The sequence below is a fragment of the Monopterus albus genome, unplaced genomic scaffold (assembly GCF_001952655.1).
Source record: "Monopterus albus unplaced genomic scaffold, M_albus_1.0 scaffold621.1, whole genome shotgun sequence".
Taxonomy (NCBI): domain Eukaryota; kingdom Metazoa; phylum Chordata; class Actinopteri; order Synbranchiformes; family Synbranchidae; genus Monopterus; species Monopterus albus.
Genome location: NW_018128501.1, coordinates 21,293 through 45,084, shown reverse-complemented (window position 1 = coordinate 45,084; position 23,792 = coordinate 21,293). Strand labels below are relative to the sequence as shown.

Sequence of the window (23,792 nt, the reverse complement as noted above, 5' to 3'; positions counted from 1 at the left end):
CTGTTCATCTCTTCCTTCTTCTGTGCCTCTGTTTCTGCTCTCTGATAATAAATCTGCCTGTGCTTTCCCAGAGCTTGAATGCACCCAACATAATGCTGAACATTGTATAAAGACATAGGTAAAACCGCTGCTCTCACCATTAGCTTCAGTATCCGAGCAGGACGACCTGCTCTGACGGAGGGGGTATTTTTTAGCAGTGGGGTTTGTCGCCCCCTGGTGACTGCGCGTGACCCTGCGTCCAGAGGAGAAGATGGATGCTGCCACTGCTGCTGCTGCTGCTGCTGCAGACTCTGATACTGAATCCAGGCCTTCATCGGGGCCCACACCTGCAGGAGAACTGCTTTGTACGGAGCTGCAGTTATCTAAAAAAGAAGAGAAGAGATTTTCACCTGTTGAGCTTTACTACTGGCTTTTCACTGAAAACATAGAATAAAATCTCATGAAACCCAACAGAAAGTATCTAGAGTTATATAACGTTATCCTGAACCATTTGATTAAAAAGGCCGATAAACCAATATTTTATAAATATATTTTTATTGACTACTTTTACATTGGTTATATTTTAATTTTACTTACATTTTGAATGTATTATTTCTTTTTTGACATTGGTACTTGTACTTAATCACAATTTTGTTTTACAGTAGTTTCAAGATTATGACCCAGAGAAATGATTAGCTGATAAATTAATTAATTGACTGACAGAAAGGTACCTGTCAAAGATGGCAAATATCTCCTAGCTCTCTGCTTCTAAATTGTGAGATGTTTCTTCTGCTATTTGACTTCTGTGACATTAACGTGAATATGTCTAGGTTTTAAAATGCTGGTCAGTCAAAACAATCAATTATATATAAAATCTAATGATAAACCATGAAAACAAGCAACAGAAGTAACGATAATGAAATAACCACTAGATGCAGCCCTACTTGATTTTCAAATAAATTTTACTGCAAAAAAATTAAAAGTTTTCCAAATTCTCAATTGATTTCTGAAACCTAAGAAATCATCTGTAAAACAATGACCCCACGCTAAATTGTTAAGAAGATAAAGTTACTTGTTGCGAATGCCATCAGTGGTATTGAAGAAAAAAAATAACAGAAACAAGACTCAACCTAGATCCATTTCTTTCTGGAGCAAACTCTGCAGTGTGCCTGCGTGAGGACCAGGACAATGCAGCCTCAAAGTAACAAGAAGCAGAGGAAACAGTGACAGCTTTTCTTTCCCTGTTGTTAATCCCCTCTGGCAGCCACAACAGAAAGAGGCCACAGAGGGTGAGAGGAGAGTTTGTGTGTCTGTGGTTGGGGGAGGTTGGCTGTTTTGCTACTGTTGCAAAGCTGAAGTGAAGAGGCCTGTGGTCTCTGCACTGTTCCTTATTCAAATGGATCAGTTTATCAAACAGCATTTAAAGAACTCTGTGAGCACGAGGAAAAAGATTCTCTGGTCTGATGAGACAAAAACTGAACTGTGACTCCAAGCACTATGTCTGCTGAACACCAGGCACTGCACATCACCTGCTAATAATACCATGAGTCAGGGAAGTCCATGAAGAAAACCTACTGTAGAGTTCACATATCTAGAAACTGGGTTAATGACTCAGCTTTCAGCACCACACTGACCTGATGCACTCAGCCAAGACAACAGGGCAGTGACTGCAGGAAAAGACCCTGACTGCCCTTGAATGGCTCACACTTAAACCCCACAGAACATCTGTGAAGAGACCTGAACATGGCAGTTCACAATCCAATGGAGCCTGAGAGGATATGCCAGGAAGATCATCTCCAAATCCAGCTGTGTAAAAGTTGCAGACACTTACCCAAGAAGACTGGAAGATGTAATTACTGCCAAAGAGGGTTCTACAAAGAACTGAATTCAGGGTCTGAATACTCTTGTAACTGACAGATTTGCATTTTTGAACCGTTTTTAATACTGGAGAATGCAACGTTTTCAAGTAGGAAGCAATGCATCTATGAACATGCAGATAGATGTATGAACTAGGAAGCTTTAAGACCTGTTTTTAGAGAACTGAAATGTAGGCCACTGATATTAACCCTCAAAATAATTTATTCCTTTTCATGCTGGGTTAAAAATGTTGCTCAGTTTGTTTGTTTTTCCCCACAGTTTCTAATCCCCAAAGTTCTGTTACATAGGCGTTTTACCTTGTGAGCTCCGGCTGAGGCGCAGTGATGCGCGAGTCAAGCGCGTGCTGCTGCGCCTGCGCGCGCTCTCGGAAACTTCGGTGTGCTCGAGGTCAGCGGAAAAATCTGAGTCCTCCGTCCCATCCGAGCTGCTGCCTGCAGTCCTCTAGAAACAACAACAGTTGTCAGGGATCTGCCTGATTTAAAACCCGTGTCAGGTGTTTAAAACCTGTGATTAGTTAGAAAAAAAATCTGTGCAAGTGATGCAAGTAAAGACTGATGTTTTTTTTAATACCAGCGGATAATTCAACAAAGATCCCATATTGAGGAAGGACCATCACCCCTTCCACATCTCCTCCGGCTCTGCACCCTTCTTATAACGATGGATTTGTCGTTATATGTAACCTACTCGGCATCTCCTAAATACAATCGACTCCGACTATTTTACCAACTCCAATTGCTTCAATGCACCTTCCGTGTGAATGGAGGGTTTGTAATCTATTACGTCGGCTAAATAGTTTACAAAACTATTGCCAAGAACGCCTAACAACTAGGTAAAACCGGACCAACTCAGAAAATGTACCATAAACGCATTTTCAGCGTAGCCTGCCCAAACTGCAAGCTTTCTACCACACAGAATGAATGGGGGTGATGCTAATAAGGGGCTCACTAAAATCCGGGTGGGGTAAGGGAATTTAAGCACTAGTCAGCATATCATTAGGATTTCACAGAAAACATATTGACGGCGCAACACTTTATTGATTGTCACGAGCAAGAGCTGTTGTTACAGCAGCACTAAAACTACACACACACATATGAGCTAAGCCTACACATAAAATGTACCTTATATCATTTATGTTTAACGTATAACCATACACTAAATAATATAAGATTATAACGTAAATCTAAGTATGAAAACTATAGATATCCTAAGCCAATATGCATATGCTAAATGTGCTTTATATGCACTATCTAATATGTGAAAATAAATTTGATAACGTCGTTATTAGGCTACATAAAGTTATAATAGAAGTGAAAAAAACATGTTTGCAACACTGAACGGCGAAAATAAACAATACAGGTAAATATAAAAGCTAATATAAGAGCTCCTGTGTCTCTACATCATTGGCTACCAGCGCACATTATGTAAAGCGTGTTTGACAACTTCAAGCTAAACATCAATTTGCATATGACCAATACAACTAAAGAGAAGGCGGGGTTTGAGAGAGCCGACCAATGAAGACCATGCTTGTCTACATTCTGTCCAATCACAGCGTTGTTTTGGTGCGGACTCTTCGTTTCATCCTTGCACTTCAAGAAAAGCCCGTTTCTTTCGGTCCGTTAGAGCTGCCGTTACCGGCGATTACTAAGGTCAGCATCTCCACCAGTTGATCTGGCCACAAGCGCAAACTCAAAATTTTCAGTCTTTCTTACTATAATCAGAAGAGGCACTCATAGACAAGAACACATTCTTGCAACTCAGCAATGAACGTTAGCCAGTTTAGCTTTTAGCAACAGTCAGTCAACAAACAAAACGGCAACTCACTTGTGTGCCTATCAACACACAACTAAAGTTCAATAACGTCATCTATAGATTGGTATATCAGCTCGCTGGTGGTCATTGCTGGCTAACATTAGCTAGCAATGACGTTATGATGTGTGTCCAATTTGCAGCCTGCTCTAACGGCTGAGTCTGCAACAAACATCTGCCATACCTTTCTCCGGGGCATTGTCAAAGATGAAATGTGTCGCCTCTTCTAGATTATTACCCCGTACTTTGGAAGCAATTTATCACAGGCTATATGAATATAAGACCAATAAATAACTAGCTTTCGACATGAGCCAACTCAGCTGAAAAAAGCGCACCAATTTCTCCGCACTTCCTTGTACGTAGAGCGCAAACTCATTCGATTATCAGGTACGTTGACAAAATCCCTCCGTGTAGAACATAGAGCGAATGGTATCTGGTCCTATAGTTCGGTGTGCTCGAGCGGAATAAGGGTGCGAAATGAATTACCCAGTTTTAGCAATTTTTCAAATGAATGAGTAGTTACTAAAATATTAACTTATTAATTGTGCACAGTAACAACGAGCTATGTTCATTAATCAAACTGGTGTTATAAAGCGGGATCACCTACTAAACCCTAATATATCTAAAACTGATTGATGCAAGTCGTTTACAAAAACAGCAAACATTGCGTTCTTAGACCGGACACAACACCGGAAGTGGGAAGGGGGGAGTTCCCTTGTTTTTTGCAAATTCGTTTGATTTGTCCAGCCTAAAGTCTCAATGTTTTAAGTGGAAGGGAAGCTTGCTTTTGACGTGGAGTCAGAACTTTGTCGCCTTTCTGCTTTTCCTTTCTTTTTCACCTTTTGTAACTACCAGTTTACCAGCTTTAAAGGAAGGATTTTCTCTCCTGGACGCCACACAGAAACGAGTGTAGAGTGCAAGATCGATTTGCCTCCTCATTGACTTGTACAACTATTATGGCTGGTACCACCACCGAGACAGTGTACGATATTTTTCAAAGCATGGAGTACGGAGCAGTTGTGACTTCTAGCACCGCCACTGCACAGGTAAAATCACGAAAGTTACAGAAGAGATGCAACTGTTACGGTTGGTATAATACCACATTATGCTCCTTAGTGACAAATAATCTCATGTTTTGATGCTCACTGTTTAGCGAATTAGACAATTTGGCCAATGTGAAGTTTATTAACTGTTATCTGGCTGTAACTCACGAGGCAAACATGTGACGCAAACTGTACAGAAGGCGGTTGTTATATGTAGGGGGTGACGCCGTGCACGTTTCCATTCTATGAAAATGTAACGCACTGATTTTTTGGTCATTCTGCCAGTAGCCTATCATTTGCCCCCAGAATAAAATCTGACGTGAAGACTTGGGTTCATGTTGTGTACGAATCAGCAAAGTGTTCCTATACATTCACTTTATGGGTTAAATAACAGCTATGAAGAAGCTCCAAGATTTTTCACTAGGCTTCCTCATCCCTTCAGCCTGTCCTTCTGCTTATAATGACACACAGGTACACCAAGATTTGCTCTTTGTTGCTAACTGAAGATGAGCTCAGTGGTTCAGACTCAGAGCACACTGTATGTCAGTACTGTACTTTACTCTTCTCTCTGTAAATAGTTAACAGTCACTGCCTGGCCTACACACCTTTGCCCTTGGAAAACTCACTTGCCAGAAAGTGTCACGTTACTATGACAACCAGCTGTTGTGAGCTGTGCTGACACTGATCATTCTTGCAGCAACGCTGTATATTCAACAGGGTTCTGCAATGAAATAATTATTTACATGTTTATTTCTTATTTCTTTCACGTTATTAAAAAAGTAACAATATTTTGTCAATGTTAATACAGCCTTGTTTATTTTAATGTGGTGTACTGTCATTAAAAATGTGCAAAACTGAATGAAACCAAACATCTTCTAACATCGTTTCCTCACTTTTAAGGCACCATGTCTGCAATATTCTAACACTAACCTCAATGAAACCAAACATCTTCTAACATCGTTGCCTCACTTTTAAGGCACCATCTCTGCAATATTCTAACACTAATCTCCCAAAGATGCTGAGCACCTCTAAATGTGACCTGTGTGGGTCCTCCTTTCATTTTGCCTCATTTTAGGTGTACTAAGAGTTGCTTTTAGGGCTGTCTACATGTTGTCAGATTATTTAAGACATATTCTGTTAATAACTGAAAAACCTAGACATGATTTTGGTTACCATCTTTTAGACCTTCTCCTCACCTTGAATGTCCCCTTACTTTCTTCTCCATCAGGCCTGGCTGGATCATCATTCCCGTTCTCTGGGTCTGTTCATCGATGGAAAGTTTGTCTGTCCAGCCGACAGACAGGTCCGCTCACTGACTGATTCTAAAGGTAAGAGCAGCCTGAGTTTGGGATATATAGAAAGCAGACCCAGCACTGAGCTTTTTTTATGCTTCAGCTTCATCAAGTTTCAAACAGTTCTTTGAATAAAGGATGATAATGATGAAATTAATCAGATGTGTTATTTCACTCCTCTGCATTTCAGGTGGGAATGTGTGTAGCATAGTGTGCGCTGTGGAGGGTGATATTTCCCAGTGTGCTTCCTCTGCTGTTATTGGCTTTAAGGCCTGGAGTGGCCTGACCTGCTCCCAGAGAGCCAAAGTGCTGCTCAGGTATAACAGCTTTATACACAGGAAAACCCAGGAACTCCTGTTTGGACTGCCGTCCTACTGTAGAGATGAAATTATCATACCAGTGCTTTTGCATGTTTTACTACCAGTCATGCATGCAGTGCTGCACCACTTTCATGATATCTGTGTTTGCTTTTATTTTGCCCATCCTTTGATAACAGGTTGGGGAGTGTTCTTGGGCAGCACGGTACGTGTGTGTCGGAGCTGTGTGAGGTGTGTGAGGCTTCCTGCTCACCCTCCAACTTGGTCAGACTGCTGCAGTACTACAGCAGCTGGGCTCAGCTCAGAGACACCCTCATCGCTAACTGGACACCACTGGGTGAGGGACGGGGATGTGTTTAAAAAGAATTACTTAGTTTTACAATTCATTTGTCTTTTTTAAATTTTGTTTGTTTTGCTGATTTCCAGGTGTGGTGGCAGTTGTTGTCTCTGATGACTGCTCTCTCTATTCCCTCGCCCTTAAAGTCCTGCCAGCATTGGCCATGGGTAAGAAAGCCACACACTTTGTTAATGAGATGCACTTCCAAGGATCTCTTGTAAATTAGGATAAACCTAGGGCTGCAGCTAATGATTGTTTTTATTGTCAGCTAATAAGGTTTTTTTTCTTGCTTGATCAGTTAATTATTGTTGTTTTGTTGTTATTGGTGTTTAGAATTCCAGAAAACAGTAAGAAAGGTCCATCACAGTTTCCTAGAACCCAAGCTGATGCCATCAGATACACTACAAAGGCCAAAGATATTCTGTTTATAGTAGTGCATGACAAGAGAGAGCAGCAAATTGTCATATTTAAGAGAATGAAACCATTAAATATTTAATAATTTTGCTTGTAAATGATTGCAGCATAGCAGCGGATTAAGTTTTTGTTGATTGACTGTAGGTCAAATGTTGTCAATATAGTTACCTGTTAATTTTTATTCAAAGCTGTTGTAAGACATGTTGTCAGTTATAATTGAATCCTGCCTCCTTCCAGGCAACTCTGTCATCGTTGTCCCTGGTCAGAGCACTGCTCCTCCAGCTCTCCTACTGGCACAGCTTTTTATGGCAGCGGGACTTCCAGCCGGGGCTCTTAATGTTTTAACAGGAAGTGACATGTCACTGGGTGCCAAAGTGGCCCATAACCCCAGCATCAGCTACGTCACCTACAGCGGTAACAAGCAGGTGTGTCTGAGAACACTATGGTGTTAGATTTCTAACAGGCGAGTTGAGAACCTATGTATACATGTGCTATAAAGGTCACGACCTGGCTTCTAATGTTCCCATTATTTCTCAGCTACAGCAGTGTTTCTCCTCTCTTTAAGGGTGGGGTGATGTTGTGTAAAGCCACAGCAGGGATGGGTGTTTGTCTCCGCCTGCATCGGCACCACGTGTCCCTTCATCATCTTTGAGTCAGCTGACATTGACAGCGCTGTGGACGGAGTGATAGAGGCTGCCTTCAAAAAGAAGAAAGAGGTGATTCACACAAAAAAGCACCAAGGATGGAGTGGTCCAAAGTCAAGTTGGACCTTAAACACACACAGGTCACTGGGTTGTAAAATATCTAAACTCTAGCTCAATCAAATGAGTTTGATGTCTCACATGATCAAGAATCTTTGATAATCCTCTCTTCCTGTCTCACTTCAGGTCCACTGGGTGTTGTATGTGCAGGAGAGTGTGTTGGACAGTGTTGTGGCCCGACTCAGGCTGCGTATGGTGGGGATGAAGTGTGTGGGCCTGCTCAGTGCTGCAGACAGGGTCTTGGTTGATGCCGCAGTACAACAGGCTCAGCAGCAGGGTGCTGTGGTTAGTCCGAAACACTTCAACAAAATGTTCAGAATGACTGAGTTCAAGCTAAATGGGTTTTGATTTAAAGCTACTCTGCCTTTTTCTGTTCAGCCACTAGAGGGTGTAGTGAGACTCAAAACAAACTGACACCTTAACAGCTCCTAACCGCTGTTTGTCCTCCGACCACATCCTGTTTCCTAGTGACAACATAGACTACAGATACCTGGTTGCAACAAACTATACAAACTCCGGTGCAAAGCTAGTGTTAACTGACTAACGAGTAAATGTGTCAGTCCAGTAAAACACTCTGGTTACTGCTAATGTGACACAAAGCACTAACATTACATAAAGCGCAAATTCATCTCAAATTGTATTTCATGATAATATTAATTATGCACTGGCTGGCATAGTTTTATAAAGCTATTTTTGCTAAGTAGCTAGCTGCAAAGCCCTTTAAGCTGGTTTCACTCCACTCGATGTATATAACTACCTTTGGGGAAAAAAGCATGCTCACTTTACAGTGATATGAAACTGAAAAAAAAGGAAGCTGCTTTTTGCTTTTTTACTGAATAAATAACCTGATTTTTTTCTTTGTGTCTCTTAAGTTGATTCAGTCCTGCACTGCCCCTCCTTCAGGGGCCCAGTACCCTCCCACAGTACTCTGTAGGTGTGCCCCCGCCTCTCCCTGTGTGGTCAGCCCCTCTCCTGGACCACTACTGCCTGTCCTGACTTTTAGAAGCAACACAGAGGCAGTGATCCTGGGTAAGGAGGCCTCTGTGGATGCAGATGCAAGACTAAAGATAGGCGAAGCAGTAATTGCTTTGGACAGCTGAGTTAACTTTGACAAATATGAACATTTTTCTTTTAAAACTGGAATTTCACAATGAATGACAGTGGATACAGTTACAGTACTCTTAGCAGCCACACGGAAGACCTGTTGAACATATTATGTATAGCATTTTAATAGTGAATTTCGACTTGAGCCACAGTAATGGTCTCTGCTCTACCTAGGGAACCACAGTCCTCACGGCCAGGCAGCCTCCATCTGGACTGAAGACCTCACCCTAGCTCTGGAGACAGCTAAGAGGTACACACATTCACACACTTCTACATTAGGTCATTGATCTTCCCCATCTCTTCCTCTTACATTCTTTGTTGCATCTGTTTTCTTGCAAAGCACTTTATCATTCATTTCTGACTTCAATATGAAAGGTCCGTTAGTCTCTTCTGATGTTTTTTTCTTCTTCCTCTTTTTCCTCTTCTTCCTCTTCCTCTTCTCTCCCCAGTCTGTCTGTTGGCTCAGTGTGGGTGAATTCCTGCTCTCTGTCTGATCCCTGTCTGCCTGTCTCTGGTCACAAAGACAGCGGCACCTGTACTGATGGAGGACAAGAGGTGGGGTTCAGAAGTTTCTCAAAGTTTAGTATAACAGGACACAGCTATAGATCCCCAAAACTGACAAAAATGTAGTAAAAAACTTATTTTTATTGTGCTAAATAAAGACAAGATGTAATGCACTTAAAGATAATAGACACATGGTGTCTGTGAACTTCAGAGTAGCGTTAGCTGCACTAGCTAACTCTGTAAGCATTAGCCTCTTGGCAAAAATGTTTTAGCTACTGTTGCAAAAATTATATGCAGTTGAGTGCAAAAGTTTGCATCTCCTTACTTTGAAATGGCAAAAAGAGTAAATCTAAGAATTATTTTCTCATCACCATAATATTTACTGCACATTCAGTTAGTACAAATATATATTTAACTGCTGCCAGGAAGAAGAGTCTTGAACTGTCTGTTGACCTTCCCTCTACCTTGTGCCAGGGTCTATACCAGTTTCTACACCCGTCTTCTTCCTCTCCTCTTCCTCGCTCCTCACCTCTGTCTATGGAGTACACAAAGTTTGGAACCGAAGCCTCCCCAGCTATCATTCCTGATGAGTCAAACCTTGCCAGGTGGGTTTATAGTATGTGTGTTCATAAAGTTTCATAAGGCATCAATATATGGTAGCTATTAGTATAATATAATACAGATGAGTTTAAGGACATTATATTATCTGCTTTTGTCAATTGCACCTAAGTGATTTGTTGGGTGCACATCTGTCCATGTGTGTCACTCCTCCCTCCTCTCTCCTCAGTGCTCCTAAGTCCTACCAGCAATTTGTTGGCGGAAAGGCATGTAAAGCAGATTCTGGCTGCAGTCTAGCAGTGCAGCCACCAGGTGGCGGTGGCGTGTTAGCCTACTGTTCAGATGGAGGTCGTAAGGACATCCGTAATGCCGTGGAGGCAGCTATCAAAGTCCAACCTGGGTGAGAGCCTTGACATTCAGAGATACACAAATATACAAATACTCACAGGTTGGGTTATCAAATTCTAGTCAAAACACAAATACATATTGTGTTTGCAAACTCACAGACCCAGAGGACAAATTTCCACACATCCAATGTGGAGAAGAGTAGGGTCCAGTTCCAGACAAAGGGTTTTACAAACTCTGAACTCAACCCAGAAATCTGGGTCGACTAACCCTAAGATGAGAAACTCATAGTTTGGGTTCCAGCACCACGCTGATCAGTGTAATCATGTTGAATTAAGTGTACTTGGTGATTAAACAAATTCATCATAAACAGCCATGATTCACCTTAAGAACAGGTAAATAAAGGGTAGCGTCCCCATTTTAATCCAGTGGAGTTAAAGATATTGTGTATGCAGTTAATCCACATATGGAGTACATTTAATAATGCAGCAGCAGTGAAGGGACCTAAATTAAAATGGGAAAAGAGTCTGTAAATTAATGCTTAAGTTATAGTCAGGGTAGTCTACTCATTCATTAATTGCAAGGCTTGGATTTCCTTCATGGATAGTTGATGAAATCTTAACTGTTTGAATGCATTAATTCAGCTGTCACTGGATGGGGACAAAATGCACTTGACATCAATCAAAGATGAAACTGAAAAATATAAACTGTCCCTTTTTATCTGCATGTAGTTATAAAACCGTATCTCAAATATGATTACTCATATATTCCATCAAAGTGACCAATCACAACATGAAAATACTGGATTTCTTTCTTATTGACTGGCAAAATGTATAAAGCTTCACACTGAATGACTTCTTATATTACCACAAGTTACATAAGTAATGTGCAGAAGGAGAAGGCTATGAGTTTCTCCTCAGTTCAGGGTTAACAAACAGAATATTCACTGAACCTGATTTCTGGAATAGACTGTGATAGATGTATAGTACACACAAACATTTTGAGCAAATTGAATATGCAGCACTTTCTAAATATTCCCAGTACATCTCAGTGTCCAATGTCCAAAAATTATATTTTGTGAAATGGTCATCAACAAAAAGATATATAGTATATAAGAATGTAAAATTCTGTTTTGTCCCACAGTTTAATCCTGTTTGATGTTTTGTAGTCAGAGACCATTTGTGTGTTGTGCAACTATGCAGTTTGGCCTAAGGTGAAGCACTCTGGTCTCCTTATCTTAGTTAAAATGTAACTACTTTTAATGCTAAATGCTAATAAACCTGCCAAGTGTTGCCAAAAGCAAGTGAAATTTGCCCTCCATAAAGGAGATTTGTTCAGGCTTTCATAATCTCACAAGGACATGTTTAGATATTTTACAACCCAGTGACCTGTGTGTGTTTAAGGTCCAACTTGACTTTGTGAATCCATTTGTCAACAACGCATATGAACATCAATCAAATGAGTTTGATGTACTGAACTCCAGTAAACATATAGATCTTTTTGTTAGCACTTGAAAACCATTAAAAGTACAGTACATGCTCACCCTGTTTTCATCTACTTTATACTGTAAGTTTTAACTGAAATATAAGTGCTCATAGTTATGTTATTCCTTTTACCATCCTTCCCTTCCTGTAGCTGGATGAAAAAGAGTCCATCAGCACGCGCTCAGACCGTCTACTCTCTGGCCAAAGGCCTAGAAGCACAGAGGTTGGACATAGCTGCATCGATCAACATCCAGACCGGACTCTCAGTGGATGAGGCACAGACAGAGGTGGAGCTCAGCATTACGAGGCTCAATGACTGGGCGGCTTACTGTGACAAAGTCCAAGGAGGAACTCTAGTGAGGCTTTTTATAATATACAAAATTTATTAAAGATTTTTCCAAAAAATGAACAAACAAGGGAACTGTCAAGAGGACCTTCACCATTTTCTAATTTCCTGCTTGCATTTACCTTTTTTCCTGTCCCTGTGTCCCAGCCTGTGCCACAGTCTGGCTCTGCTTTATCCATCCCTGAAGCCCTGGGTGTTGTAGGCATCGTCCTTCCAGACAGGAATCCCCTCCTCTCCATGGTGACACTTCTTGGAGCAGCCATCGCCACTGGCAATGCTGTTGTCATGGTCCCCAGTCAGAAGTATCCACTGCCAACCTTGGCATTCATCCAGGCAAGTGTGAAGATTGTAAATGTGATGTGCACTGAGTTGGTCCAGGAATGACAAAGACATCCGTACAGAAGTTACAAAATGCTTTACAGTGCACCAACTCCTAATATTCATGTACAGTGGGGGAGGGAATACCGCATGAATTTGCATTTTCTTTTGCACATTTCCTAGAAATTGGGTTAAAATTAGAGGGAAGCCGGACTATAGAGACAAGGCAGTTTTTTTGGATAGTTTGTCAAGGTCATCAGGTTTGACATAAAACAACAGCTTAAAAGGCTCAGTATTAACATATACAATACATTAAAATGAAATAGGACCAAGAACAAACCCTTGGGGCACTCCAAAGGTCAAAACGGCTGCATCACTAAATGCCACTTTAAACTGTGTACAGCTGTCTGTGACACTGATTTTATGTTCATAGTCCTTTGGCTTCTTCTTCCTCCTCCCCCTCCTTAGGTGCTCCAGTCTTCAGACCTGCCAGCAGGTTTGGTCAATGTGATTTCAGGAAATCGAGACCAGCTGACAGTGGCTCTTGCTAATCACAGCGTCATCAAGGCCATCTGGTACTGGGGCAGTGCTGAGGTGAGGACTAAACACCACGACATACACCAGTGTTCAGATTTTGTCAGCAAGCCAGACGGGCACAGCTCCCCCAAGGGAGCCCTGAGCATCCTCAAAACAGGAGTCATTCAAATTAACAATAAGACACCTACAAAACACACAAAATCTTCCAGCCTATTATTATCTTCACTCCTGCTCTCTTATTTCCTACTGTAGGGCTGTCAGTATCTCCAGTACACCTGCATAAATCCTCTGAAAAAACTGTACCTGTCCTGTCAAAAGGACAAGGAGGGAAGGGATTGGACTCAGTCTCATCCCACACTCCTGGAGGAAATGTGGAGAAATGCTGTCCAGTGGAAGAGTGTGTGGATTCCTACTGCATAAGAAGACAGAGGACAATAAAGGATGATGGTGACTAGAAAGAACGAGGAAGCAAGACTTACAGATGTATACAGATGATGATCATGAAAATCATGTCAGTCAGTGAACAGACAACAAATGCCACCAGTAACTGACCTTTTTCTGAGCCCCACCCTCCTTAATTAGTATTGCTACATGCTTACCAAGTTTTTTGTTTCCCAGACAGGAAGTGGATTTTACCCTGCTAGCTCCTTAGTACAAAGTCCATGTTAAATCCGAGTGAGCCCATGTGAGAAAACAGCCGCATATAGTCCAGAGTATTCACAGTGAGCTAGTGGCCATGTTGATTACCATCTATCAAGTTACTGGTGTGAAACCGGAAAAAAACAAATGCAAAGACCGGGACCAGCTTACACGCAGCAATGAAATACTACAGAGGGGATGTGCTGGTCATGAATGGGGCCTTTTTAAAATATATAACCTATAACCTCACAAAGGTAGTTAATAATATGCTAGCTCATGGCCTTGGAAGTAAGCTGTGGGCAGGTTAGACAGTTATCCAGACATGCTAACAACTGCAGCCTACTCTGGAGGAGTTAAAACACGGTTCAATCAGTTACAGCTCTGTTCTTTTGATTTGGTTTTGGGAATGTTAGAATGTTAATATTACAATATGCAGTACATCCTTTCATTTTAAGTTTAATTTTTTTTACATTTTGTCAGCCCCATCATACTGTATAAAATATTTATAAAGGACCATGTGATATCAACATTAGGTTTAATATGAAATTCTGTGAAATTGTTTATTTGATATTTGGTTAAAATCTCAATTTAAGTACAGTTGCCTTCCAAAGGAATTATGCCTGTTTTTTCTCTTAGTCATATTTTCTGCTTGGTTTATTACAGGTATCTTTATAAGGTCCACATTTGTTTTTCCAGGCAGGCTTGCAGGTAACAGAGCCCTGGTTCAAAAAGTATTTATTTGGAAGCAACAAAGTATCAGAAAATATGGTAAAAATCTATCATTGTCTCAGTGAAATACATGCATCTCTGTTGTAGAAATGGTGTTTGTTTTTTTATAACTGTATGCTTTTTCAAAGCAGGACAAAATAAAAAGAAAGATGCCTTGTACCTAGAATGCTGACTCACAACCATGACACAGCACAATCTTTAGTTGACCCTGAAATGCTACTTTTGCAGTTGGTCTACATGACACAGCACAAATTAGGGATGGCAGAGGTGCTGACATGGTTTAGTCTGCACTGCTGAGTCATGATGGCAAGTAGGAAAATGTGTTCTAGCCACACAGACTGTTGTAATGAGAAGTGCTTGTATTACTGAAGAGTCAGATTCCGTCTGTTGTTCTTTGGTTAATGGAACGTAGCAGTAAATGCACAACAAATGATGGTGCTTTTTAATAGACCAAGCAGCATGTGTGTGTGCTGACTCGATCTGAAACCTGCCTGACTTTAGCCTTTCTTATATTTGTTTGTTTTCATAGTGAAATATTCTGTATTTCATCTCTTGTTGAGCACCCCTCAACAAGAGAATGAACATGATAGTTCAGGTATGATATATGTTTAATCATCAGACAATAAGACTGTATCAAGAAATGTAGGATATAGGAAAGAAAACAGAATGCAGATCCAGTGTGCATACGCGCACTCGGCCCGGAGCCCTTGGCTCCAAACAAAATTTCGTTGTATGCTTCACAATGTTACAATAACAATAAAATAAAGCTGCTTCTTCTTCTTCTTCTTCTTCTTCTTCAGTGTCCTTGTGTTAAGCACGGGTGCTAGACAAAGCACCTGTCCAATCTCTAAAGTCTACAAGGCACCTGAAACAAAGAACAGCTATACATGGAGAACTACCAACTCTGTGTCAGTCAATTATAATCTGATAAAAACAAAAGTGATAGTATTTTTTGGCTTAAATTTTAAGGATAAAAGAAGAAAGTAAAAGTTTTAAACTGAAAATCTAAGTTTGCATGAAACAAATCTCAATGAGAGGTTTTACACACATTACAAATAAAAGTGTTATTTTAGTCCCTTGTTGTGACTGGACTTTATGTCCTCAGTATCTTGTAACAGTGCTGTGGCACTGAGCAATGCAATAAAACTTATAGTTGAAAACACATTAGCTGTTTTTAGGTGTCGTGGTCAATTAAATTCACTTCATATAACCAGCATTGTTTGCCTAAATTTATGAGGAGTGTTAGTCAAAAGGCACGAATACATGAGTGTAGAAATATGCAATTTTATTTATATTTTAAATTTATGCTCACATATGATGCGGTTTATTGTCACGTAAAACAGCACAAGTGCTTCGTCATTGCAGCTGGCTGACTGTCAGCAGGTTAGAGTAAACAAGTTGGTATTAAAGTTCAATGAATCCGAAGGAAAAAAATGGCACTCAGCGCCTCCTCCATGAATCTGTCAAGGAGCTCAGTGATTGGTAGAAATGCAGAGTGACGTTGTAACTGTCGCGAGGTCTTCCGTGGAGTATAAATACAGGGAACTGCTCAAGTGCCATTTCACATCAGGGAAAGAACAAGGAATTCTTGCTTCAACAGTGTTTGAACGGAATTTCTTTCGCCCGTTGTTTATTTCGACTACTCCGCCTTTCGGGCCAAAAAAAGAAATCTTTTTCTACTTGAAAACTACTGAAACTTCGACGTAAAGCTCTATTTTTTGTACCGTTTTGCTAAGAAAAAGCACAAGAAACGCCAGCTAAAATGGAGTCCCAAGTGCGTCAGAACTACCACCGTGACTGTGAGGCCGCCGTCAACCGAATGGTCAACATGGAGCTTTATGCCTCCTACACCTACACCTCCATGGTGAGTAAATACGTATTTCTAATAGTAGTCCTGCATTAAATATGCTCTTGTTGTGATTACTTCATGACGTCATTCTATTATCTTCTCACATCAGTTTATTCGCTTGAGTGCAAATTCTGAATTATACTAAAACCTGCAGTTTAATGTTATTACTAAAATGCGGCCTATATTCTAGATTTATTTTGGATTGAAGCATTCCAAGTTGGAGCTTGAGATGCTAGGTAACAAGGGTGTATGGGTGATGTCCTGATGCAGCCTCTGTCTTGACTTCTTCCTGTCCCCTCACAGGGCTTTTACTTCTCCCGTGACGATGTGGCCCTCCCAGGCTTTGCCCATTATTTCAAGGAGTGCAGTGATGAGGAGAGGGAGCACGCTGAGAAGCTGCTGTCCTTCCAGAACAAGAGAGGAGGACGCATCTTTCTCCAGGATATTAAGGTTCGTACGGACTAGAGATCGAGCCTCCTATTTGATCCATTCTTTTAAGTCTTTCCTATTACATTAGATGTTAAAGTCTCTTCAGTCTGCTATAACTGACTTGTTTTTCTCCTGCAGAAACCAGAGCGTGATGAGTGGGGCAGTGGGCTGGAGGCCATGCAATGTGCCCTGCAGCTGGAGAAGAAGGTCAACCAGGCTCTGCTTGACCTGCACAAGCTTGCCTCTGATCATACAGACCCACATGTAAGCTGGCTGAAAAGATAATGCTGCAACAGTTTTCATTAGTATATGTTGTAAAAAAAACTTTTATTGGTTGACCAAATAACTAACTGTTTTCTCCCCCTGTCCTCAGATGTGTGACTTCCTGGAGACCCACTACCTGAATGAACAGGTGGAGCACATGAAGAAGCTGGGTGACTACATCACCAACCTCAGCAAAATGGATGCTGGCAAGGACAAGATGGCAGAGTACCTGTTTGACAAGCACACCCTGGAGGGCAAGAGCTAAACACAGAGGCCCATGAATGAGCCTCATGTCTGTCTTGGCAGCAACAGGCTTCTGCTCCAGTTTACTCACTGAGCTTAATCTTGTATCTAATCTTCTTAACCTACCAAGTTCTGTCTTTTGGTGGTGGTTAAAATGGTATGGAAGAACAGATGTCACCAGGTTACAGCTTTGTTCTTGATTGTGTCAGCCTTTTCTTGTAACACTTGAGTTTTGAGTTTCTGATCTGTCAATGCAAATAAAACATTTTGAGCTGGATTTTGGGTTCTCTTGTTTTAGACCCTGAACATCAACCAAATGGGTAGCTTTTTAAAACCGTCTTTTGCTTAAAATTGCATGACTTACGATGACTATTGGATTAATAGTTGACTAATTTTGACAGATTACTAATATTCACTGTCATTTAAAATCCTGTATGAAAATAGGCCTTTGCCAGTCATTGAAATTCAAGAATTGGTCACTGCTTTCCACTGCATCAAAAAAAGAGGCCACTACATTTACTGTTTGTGCTTTTGGCTGATGGAAGCACAAACCTGTCTTGATGTAAAATCATAATTCCAGAGATCAACGGTGGAAGAAGTGCTCAGTTTAATGGCAATACCTTGGTATAAATGACTTTCATTTAAAATGTTCAAGTATCAAAAGTACTCCACAGTTTGTGTTGTACATATGTTAATTTATGTACACATTTAATGTTGCAGCTCATAACTGCTTGGTTACTCTAGAGATCAAATCTTGTGATTATACTTTTACTCTGAGTAACTTGACTAAAGTCAGATGTGAGTACAAAGTACAATATTTTTCTCTAATATGGAGTGAAGTTGAAATATGAAGTAGCAGAAAATGAAAACATTAGATACCTTAAAATTGTACTTAAGTGCAATACTTGAGTAAATGTAATGACTTTCTATCTTTATAAAAGCTGTTAATACATTTGCACATCTGCTTGCAATATAATTCTTGGGCTATTTGTTAGGCATCTGTGTTGATCCAGACTAAGGTTTCTAATCTCATTGGCTTTTGGCTGAAGTGTCATAAAAACTGGCTGAGAAATTCATGGTTCACATGTTCTACCTTAATGAGTTTTCTTTAGCCTCCAGTGCCACCATGAGGTTTATTTTTGTGGCCTTGAGTCTCAACAACTGTTAGATGATTTGCTATTTAGCTTGGTACAGAGCTGATGTTATTTTGCCAGCATCACATTGGCAAAGCCCACTCCTGGGAGTGGTCTAGGTCCCAATTTTGTCATCGTAATATTATTAAAGTTATTAGGCTAAGGGTTCCAGCAAACTATTTAAAATGTCTGCTGTGAAAAAGCTCAGCGACTCATTTGGGAACAACGAGGACACAAGACCTATAAAAATAACTGTCGAGCTGCAGCTTTATTCAGACATTAAATGAGAAAGAAAAATGAGATATCAGGTAGGTTTTCACACTGAAAAAGAATAAAATTGTGATGTCCAAAAATATGACAAGGCCTAACTTGCACTTGAGTTCATTTATAGAAAAGCAGGGCAGTATTAGTGTCCTTTATCCCAAAGGTTCTGCAAAGTTTAACTTGCATTTTTCACTTTCACTAATGAGAAATTTATGACAAGAAACACACAGATTATGTATTTGATATATCAAATGTTTATTTTATTTCTATACTGAAACATAGAAAATTGCACAGTTAAGGGACCAAACACTGTGGTTGAAACATACAGTTTTCAGTAATCTGTGTCCAGTTACTGGTTCCTTTTTTGCTTTCTTGTTCCTGGTTTTTATTCTCCCAAACTGGTTCCATCCAGCAGGGTGCTGACGTAATCTTCAGTCAAATGTTTCCTTGGTCACAGGACTCCTCCCTCTCCCTGCCACATTGGTACAATCAGGACAAAATAACAGGACGCTGTGGAACACTGAGTCATAATGACACAGCATAATCCTCAGTCAGACCTGATGCTACTCTTGGACTGAACTGACTTTGTACTACGTGATACAGCACAAATTCAGGATGGCAGAGGCACCGGTGTTGTCTAACCTGCTGAGTCTGTGGTATACAGTATAAACTGGGTGTAGCCACACACACACCTTGCTGTCATGACAATATTGCTGAAGTGCCAGATTCAGTTTTATGGTGCTTCATTTTATGGAACATACAGTAAATGCATGACAGGCTGCGGTGCTTTTTATCAGACAAAGGAGAAGGGTGTGTGCTGACAGTGGATCTGAAACCTGCATGTCTTTAGTCCATCTTTTCTTACCTTTGTCTGTGTTGTGTACAGTCTTTCACAGAGCAGGCTTGAGACACGAGATATGCCTGATATATTTTAATGCAGACCTTAGTGTATCATAAAACAGATATAACTACAAGTGCAAAATAATAAATAGGTGCAAAACAACAACGATAAAACTAAAAACTGTAAAACTAAAAATTAACAGGTACAAACACCACACAGTCTTCAGAATGATGGTGAGCACTCTTACATTAACAGTGCCTATAGACAAACCTGCCATACTACAGTTTCATTAAGCTAAACATCTGGTGTGATCAAAAATGATACCGCTTTCTAATAATTGTGAGGAATGTCTTACGTAGTTAAAATACAGACTGCAGAGAAGAGTGTGACGGTGACATTTCAAAGCCTCTAGCTTTGTATGCTATGCTAACTACTAACAGTAATGGGACAAATATCAAGGTTGTAACCTCTAAGATCAGTGGAGGTCTTTTGATAACATAATCAATGGGAGGTTTTTGCAGCTGATACAGTAACAGGTAAGAGTTCAGTACATTCAGTAAACATTAACCATCTGTGGCTGACATCGCAAAAATATTCTTTGTGCAGTTTTAGCAGTAAATATGACATTAATAGAGAAAAGCTGTACAAATTACCCTCAAATAATGAATAATGAAACATAAAGTTTAATCATCAGACAACAAGATTGTATCAAGAAATGTAGGATACAGGAAAGAAAACAGAATGCAGACCCAGTGTCGCTGAGTTAGGCCCAGGTGCTGAACAATAAAACTATACACATGGAAAACTACTGACTCACCATGCTGCGTCAGTTAATAATAATCTGATAAAACAAAAGTGATGCTACCGTTTATTTTACATTTGAATTTTAAACAGCACAAAGTTAAGGCTTAAACAAAATATTTACGTTTACATTAAAGAAACGTCATTCCAAATCTCAGTGTGTGGATTTACTGCCTTGTAAAACCAGCTGTGCTACAGGATTAATATTTAAAGTGTGACAAGAGTTGAAATTCCACCCCTAACAGTTTTGTTGCAGTGAGACTTTTTTTGTAGCAGCATTTCATTAAAAAACAACTTTGTTCACAGATGAATATATAAATACAATATTTTTTTGGTCCACTGATAGGACTTTTCAGGATTTTTAGCCTCAGTAGTGTCTCATAACAGTGCTGTGGTACTCACAAATGTCATAGACAGAAACCGTGCTGGTTGATAATTCATTATTAGCAGTTTTAGATGTCATGTGGTCTATTTATAAGGCAACACTGCATTTACAGAAACAGCATAGGCCCAAAATGTACTACACTTTATACATTTTATAGGTTACCTAAATGTTTGGAGGGTGTGAGTCAACAATCTAGTATCCCTATTGGGTCACTTTATAGAAAAAAAACGATGCAAAACAAGAATTCAGCATCATTTACCTACTCATATAATCAAATTATTAGTTGTTTATTTTGCAGTGTTACTCTATGATGACTGAAAATCTGCCTCGTGTTTTGAATAAGACACTCCTAGGACACGATGGACATTTATAGTTAGGTAGCCTACATCACAGTGGATACTATAGCAGAAAAGGATTTAGGAAAGGTTTATATTATTTGTATTTAGGCCTGTTTTTATTCTTGAATAACCTCTTCCTTTCTACAACCTTTTACTGGTTTTATACCGTTTGCATAGGCCATGCACAAATAAGGGGAAATGGCAGCTGCTCGGCCTACGTAGGCTATATAGATAAATCCATCCATGATCTATATCGCTTATTCCTGAATAGGCTGAGGGGGCTGGAGCCTATCCCAGCTGACATTGGGCAAGAGGCGAGGTACACCCTGGACAGGTAGTCAGACTTGTATAGATACTTTACTAAATTAAATGTATTCTATATTTACATTTTTGTTCAAATATGATCCAGTTTATTGTATCTTAAAACAGCAAAATTGCTTCATCACTGCACATGACTGGCTGCCAGCAGATAAGAGTAAATTAATAAAACATTATTTTCCATGACTCAGAAGGATGGGAATACCACTTCCTGCCACTGTCATGTGCCTCGTACAGGATGCGCTGAGGAGCTTCCTGATTGGTGGAAATGTGCAAGGTGACATTGTAACTGTCACGCGGTCTTCCGTGGGTATAAATACAGGGAACCGTTTCATTGTCTTTTCACATCAGGGAAAGAATAACAAGGAGTTCTTGCTTCAACAGTGTTTGAACGGAACTTCTTCTTTAGCCGGTTGTTTGTTTTGACTATTCTGCTTTTCGGACAAAACAAAAACTTTTTCTACTTGAACACTACTAAAACTTCGACGTAAAGCTCTATTTTTGTACCGTTTTGCTAAGAAAAAGCACAAGAAACGCCAGCTAAAATGGAGTCCCAGGTGCGTCAGAACTACCACCGTGACTGTGAGGCCGCCGTCAACCGAATGGTCAACATGGAGCTTTATGCCTCCTACACTTACACTTCCATGGTGAGTAAATACGTGCTTCTAATAGTAGTCTTGCATTAATATACTTAATATAGTCTATATACTTGTGGTGCCTTCTCAGTCAGCTTGCAGGCTGATTAACAGTGTGGAAGATGATGGGTCTGGTTTTAAATTTGCATCGCATCCAAAGACTGCATGTATGAACTGCCTTCAAGAGCCACTGTAACAAGATGCAAAGTGGAGGAGGCATTGGGACAGACCAACATGGTTGGGCTCACCAGAGATTACTGGACTTCTCAAAGTATAGCTACCACAATTGTACTGTAAATGTACTTTCATCCATTTAGAATGGATGATGTTTATTCCTGAGTTGACCAAGGATACAACTGATCCTAGCATCTTCACATCAATAATGTTACTGTAAATATGTCTGATGCACATCAGACCTGAAATTTAGTGATTTCATCAACTATTAAACGGCTCATGTCTGATCTTAAGGTTACAGTTGGCATGAACCCCAACACCTGGAAAGTACTGGGCTTCAGTAAATATCAGCTACATTCCTGCTGAGGTTGTCAGTAGCCAGGTTCCTCTTTTTTACTCTTTCTCTTGTAGAAACCAGAGCGTGACGAGTGGGGGAGTGGGCTGGAGGCCATGCAGTGTGCCCTGCAGCTGGAGAAGAAGGTCAACCAGGCTCTGCTTGACCTGCACAAGCTGGCTACTCAGTATGCAGACCCTCATGTAAGTTGGCTGAAGACAATGCTGAGATAAGACAAAGTTGAATGATTTACTAGTCTTGACCAAATAACTGTTTTCTCCCCCTGTCCTCAGCTGTGTGACTTCTTGGAGAGGCACTATCTGAACGAACAGGTGGAGCACATGAAGAAGCTGGGTGACTACATCACCAACCTGACCCAGATGGATGCTGGCAAGAACAAGATGGCAGAGTACCTGTTTGATAAGCACACCCTGGAGGGCAAGAGCTAAACACAGAGGCCCATGAATGAGACTAGTGTCAGTCTCAGCAACAACAGGCTTCTGCTCCAGTTTACTCACTAAGCTTAATCTTGTTTCTAACCTTCTTGACCTACAAAGTTCTGTCTTTTGGTGGTTAAAATGTTATGGAAGAACAGATGTCAGCAGGTTACAGCTTTGTTCTGGATTGTGTCAGCCTCTTCTTGTAACACTTGAGTTTTGAATGTCTGATCTGTTGACGCAAATAAAACATTTTGAGCTGGATTTTGGTTTCCCTGTTGCCTGTTTAGACCCTGAACATCAACTGTTGCTAATGTATTTACTGTTGGTGCTTTTAGTTGTTGAAACATTCAGAAGCCTTTCTGTGTCTTAAGTTAATTTAAAAGTCCTCCATATTTCCAGGGAATATAATGGTGGGTCATGTGCTCAGATTAATAGTAGAAATACCTTTAGTACAAAAATACTTTTAAAATGCTTAAGTTCCAAAAGTACTCTGTATGCACACTTTACATTGTACATGAGACTTATTGTGTATATTACCTTTAATGCTGCAGATAACTGGTTACTCTAAGGGTCAAATCTTGTGATTGTAGTCAAGTCAAAGTTTGTCATATGCACAGTTAGGAAATGTGTTTCCCTGTACAATGAAATTCTTTGCTGTCCACATGAATGCCATGAAATATAAAGTAGATAAGTAACAATCTAAGGCTCTTTAAGCAGCAGAGGCAGTGATATAAGAATATAGTAGAGAATGGGAGCAGCATGTGCAATTCATGTTCAAAGAATGTAAATAGTACAAGTCGAGAGTACACGTATTTCCTGGTAATAAATTCATCAGCTGTTTAGGAGTCTGGCAGAGGGAGAGAGTTTTTCAGGCTAGAGGTCCTGCATTTCACACTCTGAACTTCTGGCCAGAGAGTACTGAGGCAAACAGTCCATGGTGGGGCTGGGTGGGG

At 40.4% G+C, this 23,792-nt stretch overlaps 4 protein-coding genes across 6 annotated transcripts in view; 3 read left to right on the top strand and 1 right to left on the bottom strand.

Annotated features, from left to right (window-relative positions):
• LOC109953320 (histone acetyltransferase KAT7-like) overlaps positions 1–4,088 on the bottom strand; it is a 15,859-nt gene extending 11,771 nt beyond the window's left edge. Inside the window, exons 1-3 of one of the 3 annotated variants that reach the window (XM_020588769.1) lie at positions 3,848–4,088; positions 2,154–2,298; positions 138–362 (exon numbers count right to left, since the gene is read on the bottom strand). In XM_020588769.1, coding sequence (XP_020444425.1) covers positions 138–362; positions 2,154–2,298; positions 3,848–3,862 — 385 coding nt within the window. In that variant the 5' untranslated portion in view covers positions 3,863–4,088. The remainder of the gene's footprint in view (positions 1–137; positions 363–2,153; positions 2,299–3,847) is intronic. The other 2 variants (XM_020588766.1, XM_020588767.1) reach the window with 2 other exon arrangements.
• A 33-nt stretch (positions 4,089–4,121) lies between these two features.
• aldh16a1 (aldehyde dehydrogenase 16 family, member A1) lies at positions 4,122–14,548 on the top strand. Its single transcript, XM_020588765.1, is given in 18 exon segments — positions 4,122–4,709; positions 5,935–6,034; positions 6,189–6,315; positions 6,495–6,652; positions 6,742–6,819; positions 7,304–7,491; positions 7,632–7,672; positions 7,674–7,782; positions 7,954–8,112; positions 8,700–8,856; positions 9,106–9,181; positions 9,381–9,486; positions 9,910–10,040; positions 10,223–10,393; positions 11,974–12,178; positions 12,316–12,501; positions 12,955–13,080; positions 13,276–14,548. Coding segments are annotated over 18 exon segments (2,376 nt in total). The 5' UTR covers positions 4,122–4,619; the 3' UTR covers positions 13,444–14,548.
• Positions 14,549–15,941: 1,393 nt separating this feature from the next.
• LOC109953323 (ferritin, liver middle subunit) lies at positions 15,942–17,453 on the top strand. Its single transcript, XM_020588772.1, has 4 exons — positions 15,942–16,255; positions 16,544–16,690; positions 16,808–16,933; positions 17,043–17,453. Exons 1-4 carry the CDS (start codon positions 16,154–16,156, stop codon positions 17,196–17,198), a joined length of 531 nt encoding a protein of 176 aa, XP_020444428.1. The 5' UTR covers positions 15,942–16,153; the 3' UTR covers positions 17,199–17,453.
• Positions 17,454–21,585: 4,132 nt separating this feature from the next.
• Positions 21,586–23,100, top strand: LOC109953321 (ferritin, middle subunit-like). Its single transcript, XM_020588770.1, has 3 exons — positions 21,586–21,903; positions 22,477–22,602; positions 22,693–23,100. Exons 1-3 carry the CDS (start codon positions 21,802–21,804, stop codon positions 22,846–22,848), a joined length of 384 nt encoding a protein of 127 aa, XP_020444426.1. The 5' UTR covers positions 21,586–21,801; the 3' UTR covers positions 22,849–23,100.
• Positions 23,101–23,792: the final 692 nt, after the last annotated feature.